The sequence below is a fragment of the Acinonyx jubatus genome, chromosome D4 (genome assembly GCF_027475565.1).
Source record: "Acinonyx jubatus isolate Ajub_Pintada_27869175 chromosome D4, VMU_Ajub_asm_v1.0, whole genome shotgun sequence".
Lineage (NCBI taxonomy): Eukaryota > Metazoa > Chordata > Mammalia > Carnivora > Felidae > Acinonyx > Acinonyx jubatus.
Genome location: NC_069391.1, coordinates 86338942 through 86359882, shown reverse-complemented (window position 1 = coordinate 86359882; position 20941 = coordinate 86338942). Strand labels below are relative to the sequence as shown.

The window sequence follows — 20941 nt, the reverse complement described above, 5'->3', positions numbered from 1 at the left end:
TTTCGTTCTGGGTTATTTACATGGCAAAACACAGGAGCCTGTTAACAAGAATAAGGTTGAGCTAAAAGTACATGCGTATTTGGTTAAAGAGAAAACTAAAAAAACCTTCCTACTTGCACGGCATCTCCATTTCTCCACAGAGAACATCACCTTAGAAACGCCATACAATTGTGCGCCAACCTGGGGGCTCCGGGGACAGAGGTGCTGGGCGTGGCCCTGAGACGGGCCCCAGGGGAGCCACGCAGAGAGAACAGGTCACAGCGTGGGAGGCTCGGTGACACGCTCCTCTGGTCCTGAGGGCTCCTGCAAAGAACTCCGGGCGGCACCCTCTGTCTCAACAGCAGCTTCCCCAGCTAATCCGCGTCCTCACGGCTCACTGTTCAAGCTAATCAAGGCCTCTGAAGAGTCAGTCCACACCACGTTTCTTTTCCTCCCAGGAGGACTACGCCCAACCCTCCTGAGAAACATAAAACTTGACTTTAGGCACCTATCCCATCCCTGGGAAGAAGACATCCTGATCTCTCCCTTTTGTCAAACTCCCACCAGGAAAGTCATTGCGCAAGCCACCCAGCCCTCCGGCCTCCAATGCCTGCCCTGACCCAGATCTTGTCGGCCTCTGGAATCGTACTACTTTTAACATCCGAGACCCCAAAAAACAACTCCCCACACACAAGTTCTTGTTCTTCTACCCAGCACACACGCCTACTTCCACTCAACCTTTAGGGCTGTTTACGTTCAAACTTTAAATCCATTAAGGGTTCCAACCCCTTGACCGCCTGCCTTCTCCAGGCTGGCCAGCCCCTGCCACAGGACTCGGCCAGGAGCACCCGTCTGTCACTGCAACAATACCCACCCCCCCCAGTCCCTCTAACCTCTCCCCTGCACCAGTCACTCAGCCCGTCATCCACGCTCAGCCCTAGCTGAGAGTGGCCGTCTGGCCTTCTCTTCTCTGCCCTCCAGGCTGCCAACTGCCGCCAGACATGGCCACACAGTCACAAAGCCGACACCATAATGGTCACCATCTCGGGCGGAGCCCTCACTGCTGTCACACAGACTTGCTCTTCTCCTCAGTCACTGCACCCCACTGCCACAGCACATCCTGACACTTGTCACACTGCCTCATCATACCTCTGCTAATGCCCTTGTCCTTAATCCCAACCTAACTCTTGAAAACGGAACTGTTCCCAACCCCCTTCCAACCACCTTCAGGCGGCTCGATTTAGAGCTGTCCTCACCGCTTACCTGCCATCTTCAACCCACACCCTCTCCAATAATAATAAAAATAACAGTAGCTGCAACTTACCACATGCTTACTCACACACCAGCCCAGTGCCTCGTACTATGCATCCATCACCTCACTCAACCTTCACTGCAGCCCCACACGGTGTTTGTAAAGTGCCCAGTGACATGCGGGTCAACCAAGGCTTTGGGCCGAAATCCTGTCATACCTGAGCGGCAAAGCCAGAGTCGCAACTCACGTCTGATCCCAGCACCTTATCACTGCTACCCTGCTGCAGGAGTCTCCCTCTCATCCAGAGATCTACCCGATCAACAGCAGTACTCAGATCAGCACCAACCTTTTCTTCGGAAAGGGAGGGTATCTTCTCAACTCTCTCCATCTCCATATGGCAAGTAACCGCCTTATCTTTCCTCCTGCTTCTCTTTCCGGTCAAGACTCTTGACAGAGCAACCTCCATGTTGCACTACAGCCCTCCGGGTCACACCCCTCAGCCGGGAACTGGTCTTGGGGCTGGCTCCTCCTCTCTGGAAGGAGCTCCTCCTTGGCCGTGAGCTGCCCAGAGCATTCTCCAGCCTCAGGCTGACTCCTCTGGGCTCCTCGGGCAGGGGAGGGGTCGTCCAACCAGGACTTCTAAGAAGCTGCATTTTCTTTATTCTCCTCTCAACCCCTTGACTCTCCCTGGTCCCCCTTCCTGGGGGCACTTGGCCTTCTTTTTTTTTTTTTTTTTTTTTTTTTAGTTTATTTTGAGAGAGAGTGCGTGTTCTCGAACATGAATGGGGGGAGGGGAGAAGGAAGGAGGGGAGGGAGGGAGGGAGAGAGGAAGAGAAAGAGAAAGAAAGAATCCCCAGCAGGCCCCAAGCTGTCAGCACAGAGCCCAACATGAGGCTCAATCTTATGAGCCATGAGATCACGATCTGAACTGAAATCAAGAGTTGGATGCTTAACCAACTGAGCTCCCGAGGTGCCCTGGGAGCACTTTTCTTTTGCTTTCAAGTCTTAGTGGCTTCTCAGGGATCCACCCGCCTCTCCCGCACACTACACAGTAGCCAACTCCAAATCACCCACTTTGGGCTCTCACCTGGCCCCCAGGTTACAGACGTGCATTTCTAATTTCCTTTCTAGGCCTATCTCCCTGTAACCACACGAAGGGCCCTCCAACCCAGCAGGAATAAAACTGAACTTATCCTCACTGCCCCCCACCCGCCAAACACACAGCTACTGTCAGAATGTATATCTCTATCCAGGTGCCAGGAGACACATCAAAATCGCCCTCAAGGACCCCCCTGTCCCCCTATCACAGAGCCAGGTGGTGATGGCATCCCCCGCATGCTGCCCCCAGGATCTCTGTAAACCAGCAACCCTCACCCAGGCTCTTCAGGGCACAATGACTCTCTAGTATCTTTGCCTGTAAGTGGTTGCCACTAGGTGATAGGATTTTTTTTTTTTTTTACTTGAACCTTCTAAAAAGCAGCCAAAAGTTCTTTTAGAATCACCAAAGTTATGGTCTTAACATGGAAATTCTCTCTCTAGATAACTGCTGACTTTGGAATAAAAGCCAACTCCCTCAACGTGGTCTTTAATCTTCACTGGCTCCCGCCCCATCATCCACTACTTCTATCTCCATCTTCTACTACCAAACACCACTGTGCAACCTGCACTGAGGCCACACTGCACGGCTTGCCACTCCCAGCACCACTGTGCACTATGACATGTGCACAAGCATTCCTTCCTTGCTCTGCTTCACAGGCCTCCAGTCTTCAAAGCTCAGCCCCAATGCCTTCCCTTCCTATAGGAAAAGGCAGAGGTTAAAAGTCTGGGCTGCGATCAGACAGAGCTCAAATCCCAGCTCTGCCGTCACGAGCAGTGTTATGTGGATACAAATTCCATAAGGTGCAGCCTCAGTTTCCCCATCTGCAAAACAGAATGCAAGTAAACTCAGAAGTCACTTTGAGGCTTAAAAATAAAGTGTCTAAAATGTAAACGGATTAACCTTCACAATCAGAAGAAACAAAAGTTGCTGCATGGGTAAAACAACAAGACCCAACTATATGCTGTCTACAAAAGGCCCGCTTTAACATATAAGCACACATATAAGCCGAAAGTGAAGATATTCCGTGCAAATGGGAACCAAAAGAGAGTAGGAGTGACTAAACTTCCATCAAACAAAAGAGACTAAGTCCAACAAGACTTTAAGGTCACAAGAGATAGGGCTCCACGCTAAGCCTGGAGTGGAGCCTGCTTAAGATATTCTCTCTCTCCCTCTCTCTCTGCCCCACTCACTCACACTCTCTCTCTCAAAAAAAAAAAAAAAAAAGAAGAAAACATTCTCTCCCTTCCTCCGCTCCCCTCCTCCACTCATGCTCTAAATAAATAAAAATAAATAAATAGATGTTTTAAAGTCACAAGAGATAAAGAAGTTGATCATACAATGTAAGGTCAATTCAACAGAAAGATGTAACAATTATATATGCACTCACTCAGATCACCTAAATATATAAAGTAAACATCAACAGATACTGAAAAAAGAGCAATACAACAGCAATTGAAGACTTCATACCCTACTTTCAACAATGGATAGAACATCCAGAAAGAAAATCAGTAAGGCAACAGAAGACTTGAACAACATAAACCAAATGGAACTCACAGACATCCAGAGCACATTTCACCCAACAGTAGAGGGGCACGCATTCTTCTTACTTGCACAGAGAACATTCTCCAGGATCACAAGGTTGGTCACAAGACACGTCTTAACAAGTTTAAGAAGGCTGAAATCACCTCAGCTACCTTTTCCAACCACAATGGAACGAAAGTAGGTATCAATAACTGCAAGAAAATGGGGAAATCTACAAACCGATGAAAATGAACACATCCTTGAACATACAAGGGGTCAAAGAAGAAATCAAAAGGGAAACTAGAAAATCTATAGACAAACAAAAATGAAATCACAACATACCAAAACTTTTGCGACTGAGCAAAGGAGTACCAAGAAGAATTTTATAGTGATAAGGACCTACATTCTTTCTACAAAAGAAGAAGGGTCTCTAATAAACAGCCGAACTTTACACTTCAAGGAACTAGGAAAAGAAGAACTAAAATCCAAAGTTAGCAGAAGGAAATAAATAATAGGGTAGATACAAGTGAAACAGAAAAGCAAAAACCAACGAGAAAAAAAAATCAACAGCAGAATCAGTTTTTTGAAAAGATAAACAAATGGCAAGCCCTTAAATTAAGAAAAAAAGAGCAAAGACTCAAGTAAATAAAATCAGAAATGAAAACAGAGACATTCTAAGTGATGCCACAATTTGTAAACAAAGTAATAAGGTACTATTATGAACAGTTACATGCCAAATTGGACAACCTAGAAGAAATGGATAAATTCTACCAAGTCTGCATCAAGAATAGAGCTTGAACAGACCAATAACAAGTAAGGAGACTGAATCAGTAATCAAAAACCTCGAGACAAAGACCAGATGGCTTCACGATTAATTCACTGGTGAATTCTACCAAACATTTAAATGACAAATACCAATCCTTAGACTTCCAAAAACATCAAAGAGAGAACACTTCCAAATTCATTTTATGAAACCAGTGTCACCCTGATACCAAAGCCAAACCATAAAGACACTACAAAAAAGAAAACTACAAGCCAATATCCCTAATGAACATGGCTGCAAAAATTATCAACAAATATTAGTCAACTAAATTCAACAATACATTAAAAATAAAACAACACATTAAATTCAACAATACATTAAAAATAAAACAATACATTAAATACATGACCGAGTGGGATTTATCCCTGATATGCAAAGATGGCTCTATGTATGCAAATCAACTAACGTGATAAACCACATTAACAGAATAAAGAATAAAAATCACATGATTGTTTCAATAGACACAGAAAAAGCATCATACAATACTCTTCCACAATTAAAAACTCTCAACAAATTAAGTATAGAAGAAACTTATCTCAACACAATAAGGACATACATGAAAAGCCCACAGCTAACATCATCTTCAGGAATGATGGAAAACTGAAAGCTTTTCCTCTACAATTTGGAATCAAGCATGGATAGCCACTCTTTCCATTCCTATTTAGCATGGTACTGTAAATCCTAGCCAGAGAAATTAAGCATGAAAAAGAAATGAAAGGAACCCAAACTGGAAAGGAAGAAGTAAAATTATCTTACTGATGACCTGATCTTACACGTAGAAGCCCTAAAGATATCACCCCCCAAACAAAAAAACTACTGGAATAAATATTTTTAAAAGTTGCAGAATACAAACTCAACATACAAAAATCAATTGCATTTCTGTGCACTAACAATAAGCTATCTGAATAAGAAATCAAGGAAATAATCCTATTTACAAAAGCATCCAAAAAACCTAAAAACGTAAGAATAAACTTCACCAAGGAAGTGAAAGAACTGTATACTGAAAAGTATAAAACAATCATGAAAAACATCTTTAAAAGACACAAATAAATGGAAAGACAGTCTACATTCATGGACGGAGAGAATTAATATTCTTAAAACGTCCAGACTACCCAAAGTAAACTATAGATTCAATGCAATCCCTATCAAACTACCAATGATATATTATTTTAATGTTTATTTATTTTATTTTTGAGAGAGAGAGAGCGTGCAGCATGCGAGCAAACACAAGCAGGAAGAGGCAGTGACAGATGGAGACACAGAATCTGAAGCAAGCAGGCTCTAGGCTCTGAGCTGTCAGCACAGAGCCCGACGCGGGGCTCACACCCACGAACTGTGAGATCATGACCTGAGCCAAAGTTAGATGCTTAACCAACTGAGCCACCCATCACAATGATTTTTTTTTTTTCCACAAAATAACAGATACAGAAAAAATAATCCTAAAATTTATATGGAACTACAAAGGACTCAAAAAAGCCAAAGCAACTTTGAGCAAGAACAATGCTGGAGGCATCAGAGTTCCTGATTTCAAAATATATCACAAAGCTACAGTAATCAAAAAGGCATGGTATTGCCACAAAAACCAATGGAACACAACAGAGAGCCCAGAAATAAACCCCTACAAGTCTCTTCAACAGACACACCACATACAAAAATCAACTCAAAATAGATTAAAGATAAACATAAGACTCTAAAACCATAAAAATTCTAGAAGAAAACATAGGGGAAAAGTTTCTTAGCATTGACAATGATTTATTGGATGGAGCACCAAAACAAGGGCAAAAGAAACAACAAAGTGAAAAGGCAATCCACGGAATGAGAGAAAATGTCTGCAATTCATATCTCTGATTAATATCCAAAATATGTAAAAACTCATACAACTCAACAGCAACAAACTAAAAATAATCCAATTAGAAGATGGGCAAAGGACCCGAATAGATACTTCTCCAAAGAAGAACCAGATATGTTCATACATTCATGTGAAAAAGGGCTCAATATCACTCATCATGAGAAATGCAAATCAAAACCACAATGAGTTAGGGGCACCTGGGTGGTTCAGTTGGTTGACCATCCAAATTCAGCTCAGGTCATGATCTCCCAGGTTGTGGCTTTGAGCCCCGTGTCGGGGTCTGTGCTGACAGCTCAGAACCTGGAGCCTGTTTCAGATTCTGTGTCTCCCTCTCTCTCTGCCCCTCCCCGACTCCCCCTCCCCACTCTCTCTCTCAAAAATAAACATTAAAATCTTAAAAAAAACAAAACGGGTAATCACCTCATGCTTGTTGGAACAGTTATTATAAAAAAACAAAAAACAAAAGATAACAAGTATGGCTGAAAGTGTGGAGAAAAGGGAATCCTGATACACTGTTGGTGGGAATGTAAATTGATCCCACAATCCCACATAGGGTACATATCCACAGAAACTGAATATACTCCCACATTCATTTCAGTGTTATTCACTATAACCAAGACATGAAAGCAACCTAAATGTCCAATACAAGATAAATAAAGAAAATGTAGTATTTATAGACATACAGTAGAGTATTATTAAGCCTTAAAAAAAAAAAAAAGGAAATGCTATCATTTGTGACATGGTTTAATAAGGAAGACAGCGTGCTAAGTGAAATAACACTTAGTGAAAGATACAGAACAGACAGAGAAAAACAAATACTGCATAATTCCATTTATAGAAGGAATCTAAAATAGTCACACTCACAGAAGCAGAGAGAATGGTGGTTGCCAGAGTCTGGAAGGAAGGGGAAAGGTGGAAATGCTGGTAAAAGGGTACAAAGTTTCAGTTATGCAAGATGATTAAGTCCTACAAATCCACTATATGCCATAATGTCTGCACCATATACTTAAAAATCTGCTGGGGGTCTTCGGTGGCTCAGTCAGTTGAACACCCAACTTCCGCCCAGGTCATGATCTCACAGTTCGTGGGTTCGAGCCCTGGGTTGGGCTCTCTGCTGACAGCTCAGAGCCTGGAGCCTACTTCACCTGCTGTGTCTTCCTCTCTCTCTACCCCTCCCCTGCTCATACTCTCTCAACAATAAATAAATGTTAAAAAAAAAAATTAAAAAAAAAAATTTGCTAAGATAATTATACTGGAATTTAAAAAATAATTTTTAAAAAAATTTGCTAAAAGAGTAGACCTATATCAAATGTTACCACAAAAAATTAAAAGTATAAAAATCTAAAAAAAGTGTAAAAATAAAAAAAAATCAAGAGGGCAGAAAGAAACTCTTGGAAGTAACGAATAGGTTTAAGGCACTATGCTACTAGTTTTGCAGGTATATACTAATCTCCAAACTCATCAAGCTGTACACGTTAAATCCGTATAGCTTTTTGTACGTAAATCATACATCGCTAAAATGGTTTTTAATTAATTAATTATTTTTGAGAGAGACAGTATGAGTGAGGGAGGGGCAGTGGGGGGGGGGGGGCAGAAGATCTGAAGTAGGCTCTGCGCTGACAGCAGTGAGCCAGATGCAGGCCTCAAACTTGTGAACCATGAGATCATGACCTGAGCCAAAGTCAGACGCTCAACCGACTGAGCCACCCAGGTGCCCCAATAAAGTGGTTGTTTAAAAACAAAAGAGGGGCGCCTGGGTGGCTCAGTCGGTTAAGCGGCCGACTTCGGCTCAGGTCATGATCTCACGGTCCGTGAGTTCGAGCCCTGCGTCGGGCTCTGTGCTGACAGCTCAGAGCCTGGAGCCCGTTTCAGATTCTGTGTCTCCCTCTCTCTCTGACCCTCCCCTGCTCATGCTCTGTCTCTCTCTGTCTCAAAAATAAATGTTAAAAAAAAAATTAAAAAAAAAAAATAAAAACAAAAGAAAAGCAAGTATACCCTTATATTATCACAGTGCATGCAAAGTAATCACTTAATAAACAGGTATTACTGGGGCGCCTGGGGCGCTCAGTCAGTTAAGCGTCCAACTTCAGCTCAGGTCATGATCTCGCGGTCCGTGGGTTCGAGCCCCGCATCAGGCTCTGTGCTGACAGCTCAGAGCCTGGTGCCTGTTTCAGATTCTGTGTCTTCCTCTCTCTCTGACCCTCCCCCGTTCATGCTCTGTCTCTGTCTCAAAAATAAATAAATGTTTTAAAAAAATTTTAAAAATAAATAAACAGGTATTATTCCTGCCCTCCTACATCCTCCAGACAAAATGTGCCATCCTGTATCTTAGCTCCCCCAACCTACTGTGTACCTGTCTACACCACTTTACACATTAGATCAGAATTACATGTTTGCATAGGTTTCCCCTCATCAGGAAAGCCCCCAGGAGAGCAGGACATACCCTGGAGTTGTTTGCTTGAGCGTGAACTAAAAAAGAACAACGAAGGAACCAGTCTAGTCATGGTGAGACGCATAATAAAACATCGTATCTCAGCCAACAATTACCATTTTGCACTGCTAAGACTTCCCCAAGACTGCTGTCTAAAAGTAAGTAACTCTGCGAAGAGGTAAACTGTTGGAAGTCATAAGTCACTCTTCCCTTCGAGAGGCAAGTCAAAGAACGGAAAGTTAAATCAAACAAAAGGATACGCAATTCCTCTAATACGTTTGATCTTCCCTGGATCCGTGAGCTGCACGGGCTTCAGGACCTTCCTCACAGGACAGGAGAAGAACACTTCTCCTCCTCCTCCGGGAGGCATTCCCCGTCGCACAACCTGCCGGGGTGGAAAGACAGAAGAGGTGACGATGCTGCGGAGCGCGTGACCCTGACACCCAACCTGGCTGCTCTATGCCAAGGGGCTCTTCCTCGGGAGGCAGCGAGCTCTTTCGTACCCACCTTGTCAACCCCTTCAATGCCGACAGCACCTTAAGTTAGCACCAAGAGGGCACGTGCTGAGCGGTGACTCCGGGCCAGCACGTCCCCGTCACAGTGAAGCCACTTCATCACGAGGGCCTGTCCCCTCATCCTAACTGTGAGCAACTAGCCCAGCTCATTGGCTCATCCCATTTCTCACCCGTCAGGAGCCCGCTTCTCCTCCTGTGCAATGAACTGATCGATCAAAACTCATTTTATTCAGTAAAAATGAAGTCATTTCCCCCGTTTTCAAACATTAACTTAAGAAATAGATGCTAAACAGCTTAAGATATCCAGTGTTACTGATGTAACCCTGCTTAAACAGATGCTTAAATTACTTCTACTAGGTTTTGAAAACACTGAACATTCACAGGGGCATCCAGGTTGGGAGGCCCTGGAGACAAATTACATCTTGATGATTCGACCAGAGAGGGCGTGTGGCTAGAACCCTGGCTCCACTGCGCACTAGTGGAGATGCCACGAGGAATAAGGGAGCCGACGCGTGTGTAGCACTCACACCATCACCTACTGCAGAGTAAGTGCGAGTAACTGGCCACTATGACTGTCATTACTCAAGAGTCCCTCTCCAGCTCCAAGTCTGTAACGTTGGGGTCATGACTCCCGTGGGTCTTCTCAATGGAGACGTTCGATGTGACACACACAGACACAATGAGTCACACGGCTCTTCCCATGAGTTCACAAGAGAATATGTTGTACACATATATGTACAGCCAACAAGGTACATGCATCCTTACCTTTAGCTCAAATGATTCACCGTCAATTCCAAACTGTTTCAACAGGGGGAGGGCTGTTGCCTTAAGAACATCAACCTGTGGAATTATTTCAGGAAAAAAAAAAAAAGTTTAATTTAACCTTGAGAAGTGGGAAGAACAAAGAGCCCACAAAGCAGGATGAGGTTCAGCAACCGGGCAGACGATGTCGTCCTGCGAGGAGGAAGCACGCGGGCTTACAACTGAGGGCATGGGCCGGCTCTGCTCCCAAAAAAGACTGCAATTTTACAAGCTGCTGGCTTCTCCAAGACGCTCTTTCTCACTTTATAACAGCATACATCTACCCTGTGAGTCATCGTGAGTATCACATGCATCACGCAAAAAGCATCAAGAAATGGCTAGGCCCATCCAGAAAACAAACTGGGACTTCTGCTCATTCCTAGAGGCCTAAGCGTTACAGAAGAAAATATCAGCCTTTTTTATTATTCTTTTTCCAACATGGTTGTTTAGTGCTGAGAGCTGGTGGCAATCCAAGCCAAAGCAAACCAAACGAAGTCTGCAACCTGAGCAGGGGCTACCTAGGAGTCCTGTGGGTGTCACACAGGCAGTCACAGGAGGGGGTAGTCCACAAAGGGGTAGGCCGGGGGAGGTAGGCTTGGACTCAGGGAAGCCCCACAGTGCAATGACAATGCCCACAGTTGATGGCAGGGCTGTGCTGAGCATGGCTGTTATGACCTCCTCCCTTAGAGCTCCTCGGGGGCCTGGGGTCCTCTGCTTACTTATTTGTGGATGCCCCAGAGGGAATAAGGATGACATTCAAATCAGGTTGGCGAACAAGTCAGTGAACGCTGTCTCAACAGCAACTCGGGAAGGAAAGGACAATCACTCCCTTACTTGTTCCCAACTGAACAGAGCTGCTCTCCAGCCTGCAGGGGCGAGCGACCCCCAGGCAGGGGCAGGGCGGCTCAGTCCAGGCTCCACCTCCTGTTAGCTGTGTAGCTTCTGGTCAGAAAATCCCAACTGTCTGAATTTCCTGGTCTTTAAGGTCTGGGGCTCTCAGCCTGTCTCTCTCCGAGCTGCCACCAACTCTAACATGCTGAGATTCAACAGAATGATACTCCAATAAGCCTTCATAGCAGAGAACAGCCCCAACTAAATATTCTGATACCACAAAATTAACCAGGGGCAGAAATGACCTCTGAAGCCTAGGAACCTGGCCAGAATGGATCAGGTGGGGCAGAAGCAGTTACGAGGAAAACTCATTAAAGATTAGCTAATGTCATTAAATACTGAAGCTAAACGTATGTCACAAACTTAAAATAATGCATTTGGGGCTGCCAGGACCGAGAGGAAGCCAGTCTAGGCTAGAATTAAGGGCAACTGGGGAGCAGGCCAACCCAGACTCTGGGAACAGTGGGGGTGGAGGGGCGCACGCTGCTCTGCCGATGTGACTCTGGGACCCAGGCGCCCAGCCTGGAGAGAGGGGAAAAAGCAGCGCATCCCTTCTGCCTCATCCTACCTATACCTGGAGTCAAAAGGCCGAGGCCAAATGGACTCTGAAGGTCAGACAGAAGCCCTAGTGTAGCTGAAGGGGGTCCCATCTCCTGAATCAGCCTCTAGCTGCCCCGGATGGCAGGCATCCTGGTGCAGTGGGACTAGGGCCGGAAAAGCAGATGCGGGCTTGAGTCCTCCTCTGCCTCTTATTAGCTGGGAGACCTGGACACTTCCCCACGTCCCCAGGGCCGTGGGTGCCTCCTGCGTAAAGTGAGGGGCTGGACTGGACGTACCCCTCTCGCTGTGCACACTCTCATTTTAGCAGAGTGAGGATGGTCTACAAGTTCTGCTTAAGGAAAATGGAGCTGGAACTCTGCAATTACAGGCCCAAGTCTGGTCCAAGTGGCACCTGACGGCAGAGGCATTACCCTTCAGTTCAGTCAGTCAGCAGATAGAAATGCGATCAGATCCAAGCCGACGCGAGAAAGGGAAGAAACCTGCTCTCAGCTACCTTGTCTGAAACTGATAAGAACATCCACCTCACAGGGTTGGTTCAAGAATTCAGTAAATAAGGATATATACAGAAGAACACAGGTTCACTCACAACAGGGCCCAGCACACAGGAGACATGATCGTACTTCTTTTCCCCTTCCAGGAGGGTACTGGAAAAGACTGGAACCTTCCTTGCCATTTGACCAGCTTGTTGGCACCAATAAATATCTACTGTGCCCTGGTGCAGAATCACGGAGATGCAGATAAGATCTCCTGAACTTTTCTTCTCAGAATTTCTCCCTACTCCCTGCCCTTCTGTCCCCAAGGGAAAATGTCCCTATTCTCTCACAAGGCTCGTCCTATCACTTCTACTGTCTTACCCTCACCCCTCCAGCAGCTCCAGGAGTCAGCCTTATAAACACCCCCATCATCCTATCTAACCTTCTAACCATCCCGGTTCTTCATCTGTCTGCTACTCATTCCCCAACCTATGACTGTCTTTATAGTCCAAGGACACTGCTCTCTCGAGGTCAGTACAACCTCTCACTGCCGAACCCCCCACCCAGCCCTAAGTCGGCTCCTGCAAAGACTGGCTTTGTGAGTCATCCCCCACTTCTTAGAACTTGCGTCCTATGTCCACGGTCGCTGTCTCTGGCCCCTCTTCCCTGCTCACACCTCATTCACTTCCTCTCCTTCCCCTACTCTCAGCCTCTGGGACCATGGGGCAAAACCCAAATGCCCATGGAGGTCAGAAAGGGAATTTAAATGAATGATGAGGTCAGCTAAGGCCTGTGTCCAACTGGAGAGCTCACGTCTCATCCAGAGGACCACGCCGCTCAGGTCGGGCTGATGGCCACCCAGCGCCGCCACGTCGACCTACTGTAACGTAAAACCTGGGGTCTCAAACATGAACCACCAATTCAGAGACACACACCAGCACACTGCAGCCCAGAGGAGGAACACCTGTAGGATTAATTCAGTCAAAAAGCCTCCAGGGTTCAACCCCGGCACTGGTCCATCTCACTCTCCTAGGGATTTAACTGTCAATAGGTAAGATCCTGGTGACCTATCTCTGAGACCCCAGACAATAACTTCTAACTGCCAGTTAGACAACCTCTGTGGATATCCTGCCAACATCCCAGAGAAGGATGAAAATTAAACACATCATCCATCATCCTACCACAATTTTCCTCTTCCCCATATCAAATGCTATCTGATCTCTACCCTTCAAGTCAACCAGGACAGAAATCATGGAATTATTTCTAACTCCTTCCTCCTGTCCCATCTCCAATTAGCTGTCAAGTTAAGAAACCTCTGCCCCCACAACGTCCTTCAGATCTGTCCCTTCCTTTCTACTTCCACCTCCATGATGTTCAAACTAGTTGAGACCTTTCCAATTCATCCTCATCTTGGCCTCCGGAGTCATCTTCCTAAAATCCAAGACTGACTCTGTGGCCTCCTTTCCTCTAGAAAACCCTCCCAGCCCTCAGCATTTTGCCTATACCTCTGATAAGGGTACCCTCGTAGCCCCCCTGGCTGCCTCCGTAGCTGTCCACCTTAGGAGATCAAGATCCCAAAGGGCAAAACTCCTTGAGTTCATCCTGTGTGCACACAGTGGGCACGGACGTGAATCGGGGAAGCCACACATCACAGAGAAAGCCTGAAATGAAGCCACAGGCTGAAGAAGTTACTCTTCATCCAGGATTAGGTGTATTTCTTTTATCCTAGGCTGGAGTCAAGTATTCACCAAGGTCACTTTAGTCGTGAAGCTAGAAAAAGCAGAGCCCCACCACACCTGAAGACAGATTTTTTTTTTTTTAAAATACTCTGCACACAAGAGTTAAGTATTATTTCTGGGGAATTCATCAACTAATCTTTGTCACTGCTACCATACAAAACTTTTTTTTAATAACGCCAGTGCAAATAGCTTTTAAGATTATTGGCAATTATAGAAAAAAAAAAAAAGAGTACATAACTGAGGCAGCCAGTACCCAAGTTTCCTCATGTTTCAGAGCTTTTTCCCATTATGCAAGGCTCCTGCTCCCCCCGCCCCAATCCAGAAGTGACAGGCCTCCTGTCACATTTCTAACTGAAAGGCCCATTTCCTAGAATCGTCAGAAAATGCAGTAAAAAAGGAATCATTTGAAATTAGTTTAAAATTCTAAAGAGGCTGTGCACATTCCCTTACAGCTGACAATTTCAGGTCTTGCACTGTACTCAGGATCCTCGGAAGAGTCTATGCACCTGAACTCCCAAGAATTGAGGAGTAAGTGCCTTAGTGCCTAGCAACACATTAACCACGTTTCCACCCTAGGAGATGTCTTGGTGAACACCAGCGGTCTCCGCTTTGGGGCTCAACGCGCCACCTAACTGGTCTTTACTGGCCAGCAAAGCTACACACACTTCCCATTCCGCCTCTGGAGCCACCCTCTCCGAGGTCCCGGTCCCAAGTCGGTAGAGGTGAACCTTGGTGAGGTGTCCTTGGTAAGAACTTCACATCATGGCCTTGGGTTTTCAGATACCTTCTCTGGAGAGCAGGGGATCCTTCCCTCCCCGCAAGAAAGGTCTAAGGCAGGCCTGGACAGAACTGTTCTAGTGTCTCTCTCTCACACACACGACAAAACCCATCCTTGAATGACTCTAAGACAGCTGTGGTGGCCACAACGAAAATTCCAGGTATATATTAAACTATCCTCCCCACACACGCAGGAAAATTAGCACGCTTAATAAGGAGGTCGCTGGTGCCCACAAACTATCAGAGTTCGCGTATACCTTCCCCGCCCCTGCCCCTTTTCTAAATCTGCAAACTCTTCTCAGAAGAAGAAAAGCCCTAAAATTTATGGTTAAAATCTGAGTTAACTCAAGATAATGCTACAGCAATGCCAAGGAGATATTCTTATTTTCTGTCTGAAATTTTGGTCTGCTGCCTTGCAGCCACAGCCATCACATGACCTTAGGAAGACTCCACGCTCAAGCACTGGAGCCAACAGAGCCATTTTTCATGTCAACCATGATGAGACTGCACACATCTGCTCTGAAGGTTCTTAGACACGACAGCGAAAGGCACCTTGATGAATGTTAACAGTCATCACGGCATTTGATGATTGCAAATTTTGGTTCGTCTGCTTCCTGGGGTGATTAATGTCTAAATCTCAAGGTAAATAACAGAACAGAGACCCTCAACAATAAAACCTGTGCTTCGTCAGGAACTTGCTTCTCAAAAGCTGGGCTGTGACAAGAGACGAGACTATTCACTACTCACCGAAGGGTCAACCTGGTCATTGGTTACTCCCCGCAGAACAATTCTTAACGGGTGCTTCATAAACGGAGCCAGGCAAAGAAGACTCTCCAGGTAGTAGCCAATGCTGCGAAGGACACTACAGTCATGTTCCACGGACCCGCCATACAGGAGGCCAGGCTGATAATACAAGGTTGTTCCTTATACCGGAGGAGGAAGAGCCACATTCAGCCGAAAAAACAAAAAACACGAAGTGTCAAAAAGGCAACAAAAGCAGGGAGTCCCAAGGGGAAAGTCTGACAAGGGCATCCAAGAAGTTCAAAATGCCATTCCTAAGAGCCCACACTTAACTTTTCCAAAAGCTGACTCATTACTGTCAAGCCCCTGTAACAATAATAAACTGTGAGTGTAATTTAATAAACAGTAATAAATTAAACCCCTCCCTAAGCATCTGAATTGCCAAAGTCGTGGCAGGGCACAGAGGAGAGATCCCAACGGGTGCTATGGGCTTCCAACAGCACACTCTGCCTGCTGGTGGAGGGCTCTGCAAATGATGTGCTGAAATCGTCACATCAGCAACCAGCTTCTTTCCAGGCCCTTGAAACGAGATTTCCCAGAAACTGCACTCATCAACAGGATTCCTAGAGAAGGCAAGTACTTCATGGCACTTAATTCCATTAATAGTAGCTCTTTTTAAATTTAATAACAACAAATAGAAAGATCTAAAATTATTGAATAGCTTTGGTGGAAACTCTATTATCTTCGTTCACTCTTTCCCATATCCGTATCATCCAAAAAGTTTCTTACTGGGTGTATGTATTAGAGGAAAAGCAAAGTAAAATATTCTAGATTTTGGGGGGAGGGCATAAATGGCTGAACATGGTATTGCTGCTGCTCAAAATCTTTTGTCAGTGTCTCCTGGCATAATTTACCAATATATTTAACATTAGAGGAAAGAGATTTACGCTCAGTCCCTCACAAGGAAAGCCACTCTTGAGAGTTTCATAAAATAAATGTAGGTTTTACCAAATTAAAAGCCAAAATCCCAATGATCACAATCAGAATCATGTTCTGATCAAAGTCGGAAAGAGTCTACATCAGTTAGTCTAAATTAAATTTTAGATTAGTCTAAAACCAATCCTTTAGGTCAAAAAGCCAAAACAAACAAACAAAAAAACAAACAAACAAAAAAACATAACCACTAAATTCTGCAAATCTGTTTATGCCTGCAAATTAACAGGGTGACAAATTGGTCAGATTATCAGAATTGAAGGCTTCTACGCTGGTGGGCGCAGGGCACATGAGGTGGAAGCAGCCATGTAAAATGTCTTACTTCCCAACTTGAGCTGAAGAGAGGACTAGAAAAGAATTACGCACCCTCTGAATCACCGATAAAAATTGCTGAAAAAAAATCTCCAGCAAAACAATATTAAAAATTTTTAATTTTTTAAAAATCTCCAGCAATCTCCAAGTAAACAAGCCAAAGAGAACTCAGGGAATGACAGCTTGCTACGAGCCCCTGAGGTCTCACACCTGAAACTTGTTCTCCGTAAGGCATGGCTGAATGCAGCTACAGGCCACTGAATCTCCTGTGACACAGGGGCCACTTATCAGGCCAAGCTGGTCTTCTTTCTTAAGAGAGCCAATGCATGAGAAAGGTCATGGTTTCCTTTGCTGAATACATGCGCAAAGGTGAACAGCTCGTGGAGCCGGCCAAAGGATGTTTGCCATGGTCTCCCTGACAAGGTCGAGAAGAGTTTCTAACAGCAAACAAACAGCTAAAAAGAACCTAAATGTTTATCAGTACGGAACAATCAAATAAATGATCATGCATCCCCACGCCAGAATACTCTACTAGCTGCACTGAAATACCGAGATAGATCTGCGTATGCCTGGCAGGGAAAGTTCTCGGAGACCTCGGTGACAGCGAAAAAATGCTGGCTGCAGAACAACATGAAGAGCATGACCCCGCTGGTCTCAGATACGGAAGCGCCGTGCAAGCAAATGCGTGGAAAGGAGACCAGGGCACACGCCCCAGACCGTGACCGCGGCAGCCCCTCGGGGAGGGGCTGGAAGAAGAAACAGGTGAAGGGATTTTCACATCTTCTGCATACGCTTGTGCGTGCTTCTTTTAAAAGACAAAAATAAAATAAAATTCAGCGCGTTCAACTATCTCACAGACTTTGTTGTAAAATTTTATTGTGACAAAATAAACAATCGGACTTTGAAAAGCCGCACATCAATTTTAGGTGTAAAGTACTTTTGTTGCTGAAGCAGAGGCGGTGCCTGCTTGAGCTGAAACGTTCAGCCCCCTAACTTCTCTCAGTCAAGGGTGCGCCCCTCACGCTGGCAGATCTGACACACGTCTCCAGTCAACTTCTCACAGGCAGGAAGCCAGGTCTTCCCACCCGAATATTTATCCCGTTAAGAGGCATGAGAAGTAGAGGAATGGGTCAGCAGCACATGTGGCTGCTTTCAGGAATGGGAAGAGAGAGCGCTTACCTGTTTGGTTTATTTCGATCCGAGAACCATTAGTTATTTTGTCCAACAGCCTTATGAAGCTGGCTTCAAAGTCTGCGGGGGAAAGAGAACACAGACTGGTCACCGTTTCCAGAGAAGAGGTCTCATCCGGGAACTGCAGTGGAAGGTCCGTGACCCCTGCACCACACCCGGGTTCGAGTCAGGACAGGGCCGGGACCACTGGCTGAGGAAACCGAAGCACCAGAAAAGCACCGACTGGCATATCTATGTTTAGTGGAACTATGAGAAACAATTCAGCTTTCATATTCCACGACAAACAGCAACTCTACCTGGATCTAATGGGGTATTAATTTCAGCAGCCTAACACCCAAAAAGGCCTGTTCTTCTGACCTCAGGCGTGCATGCCAAACAAGGGAGAAGCAGCAGAAAAGAGGGAAGAGTTTTAAAGTCAATTTCGTATTTGTTCCCCACCTGAGAGGGCAGATGAATGTGCAGGCCACCCTCCAGTCTCCGAAGCAGTAAGCGGTCCCGGTTTCCTCCACTCAACACTGTCCCTTCTCTCCCCTCATCATGCCTCTTACTCACCTAGAGCTATCACCCCAGTTTAGTTTTTCATTTCATTACACACATACTTGAATGTACAATATTACCATCACCTTCTTTTTAATGTGTGAAAAAAAGACTGCAAGAAAAACCACCACGTGTTAACGAATGGGTTTCTCTTCATGGTAGGACATTGTACGAATTTAACTTTCTTATTTAAATCTTGATGTACATATTTGCTTCAATTCCTTTTACGGACAGATTGTCATCTAAGACATAAAAAGTGGGCATTACTTAAAAGGGGGGTGAGCAGAGGGGGAAGAAATGGACTTTAAATGTGAAAAAGGAGAGGAGGTAGAATGAAGACTCATGCAGGACAGCACTTCCTGTAAGTCCTGTGCCTTCCCATAAGTGGGTCACACACACACTCGTTCTCTCTCACTCCCTCTCTGGCGTCAACCTGTGCCCGTGAACAAGGACAGGAAGACTAACTTTTCTGCACCAAAGGCATGGCCACCACCTGGCGATTTAGGCAGTCTACACCCCTCTATACACTAACAGAAGTTTCCAGCACAGACCCCAGCAGCCGCCTGAACTGATCCAGAGGGCTAAGCAATTCCCGTCCACCTGTGCAGTTACTTATTGCTGCCCCCGCACCCCCGTCACAGTAGATGCTGCAATCCGTACCGAGAACACTGGGCTAGAAGTCAGAGAGACTTCGGCGAGCCCTGAACAGGGAACGACGGCTAATTCCAGCAGGTGTGCATCAAAGCATGCCTTACAGCCGGATATTCTCTCATTTAATCCTCAAATCCCCACGGCAGGGAGGGCTGTTCCCATTTTATAGGAGGCTGGGGCCCGAGAATGAGGACCAGCAAGTGACAAAGCCGGGGGCTGAGGGCAAGCCTGTCCTTCTCCATGGTCCACACTAACCAGGGACGCCACTGTGCCGAACTCCGTTTAATCCTGAGTCCACCACCTCCTCCAGAAAATCACGGTACCTCTTAACTGTAGGCACTGACCTACCACAGAGTCCTGCAGACCATTTAATGGGTCCCCAATCAACATTTTTAATGAAACCAGAATAGAATAAACAATGTCAGAGTTAATGTATGGAGTTAACTGTTGGTAAAACCTTAATGCTTTACAAATATCTGTATGCGTACTTGGTTGTGGTGTCAGGTAGCATCCCAAAGTTTGAAAATAACTCAACTACAAAATGATTTCTATGGCCTCTTTATATAGAGTTCTTAAAGTTTTTACAGTTTTATTTATTTTTGAGAGAGAGAGCGAGTGAGTATAAGCAGGGGAGGGGCAGAGAGAGAGGGAGACACAGAATCAGAAGCAGGCTCCAGGCTCTGAACTGTCAGCACAGAGCCTGACATGGGGCTCGAACCCACCAACTGCGAGATCATGACCTGAGCTGAAGTTGGACGCTCAACCAACTGAGCCACCCAGGTGCCCCTAGAATATTCTGGTTTTAAAAATCGGGCATGATCAAGACCACAGCGCCACTTTCTGCCTGTATTTTTAGCAAACGCCACGTGCTCTGCACAAAAAAAGGAAACCTTGATTTGCTCAAGTTTTTGAGGTGACTAAAGGGGATTGAGGAACAAGAATTCATGAATAAAGTCCAAGATTAAACTGCATAGCTCTTACAGATTAGGAAAGAAAAAAGAACATTAAAAAAAAAGCCTTTCAATTTTTTTTTTCCTTCTGCAATCCACGGGAGCACTTACGCACCAACACAGTTTAAAACGCCCAGCAGAGGGGCACAGGCAGGAACAGAATGGGCACGTAGAGAGACCTCCAGGCTGGACCATCCCCTGGTCACAGCAAATAGGTGACTCAGAAACAGTACTTCAAAGAACCAAACACAAGAGCTAGTTCCAGAATCCTGGCAACAGCGAAGATATAGCTCCATCACGTGGTACGAGAAAGATCTCAAGTTCACCTAATTATAGTAAGACTGAAGTCCGCAAACTTCATTAAGGCAAGATGTGTAGGATTCGTTGTCCTTTCACTTCCCATACACCCTTTGTGACTCTTCCTCCTCAAGACTGCTCTTGGGGGGGTACAGTTTCAAGTATCTAAAAACACTGGGGAAAAACATCCAAAAATAGGCACAAGTTTACTGCACTGCTTGGGAATACGTAATTAGGTGATAAAGCTATAAAGACCATCGGCACAAATACCATAGTGGTCAGGAGAGTGACTGCCAGCAGCAGCAGAGAAGGGAGTCTCTACTGGAAGATGGCTGGCCCCATAGGTCAGCAATGTCCCATTTCTTGACGCGGATGGGGTCACACAGGTGTTCACTGTATAACCTTTTAAGCACAACTTTTATGTTTTACGCATGTTATGTTACTGTAGTCAACATTTGTTAAAAATTTATATTATTAGGACCTTCAATCTCAGAATTCATTAAATACTGCCTCTGATACCTAATGCACTCCCCTCCTTAAGGGAAGTGAGCTCATCAC

General features: G+C 45.3%; 1 protein-coding gene across 5 annotated transcripts in view; it reads right to left on the bottom strand.

The window, feature by feature from the left end:
- RCL1 (RNA terminal phosphate cyclase like 1) overlaps positions 1 to 20941 on the bottom strand; it is a 57107-nt gene that overhangs the window by 23264 nt on the left and 12902 nt on the right. For all 5 annotated transcript variants that reach the window (XR_008291312.1, XM_027041146.2, XM_053205336.1 and 2 more), the window contains exons 2-5: positions 17937 to 18008; positions 15459 to 15634; positions 10235 to 10309; positions 9215 to 9339 (exon numbers count right to left, since the gene is read on the bottom strand). Coding sequence is in view for 4 of the 5 variants with exons in the window: in XM_027041146.2 (XP_026896947.2) it covers positions 9215 to 9339; positions 10235 to 10309; positions 15459 to 15634; positions 17937 to 18008 (448 nt within the window). In the remaining variant the exon portion in view is untranslated. The remainder of the gene's footprint in view (positions 1 to 9214; positions 9340 to 10234; positions 10310 to 15458; positions 15635 to 17936; positions 18009 to 20941) is intronic.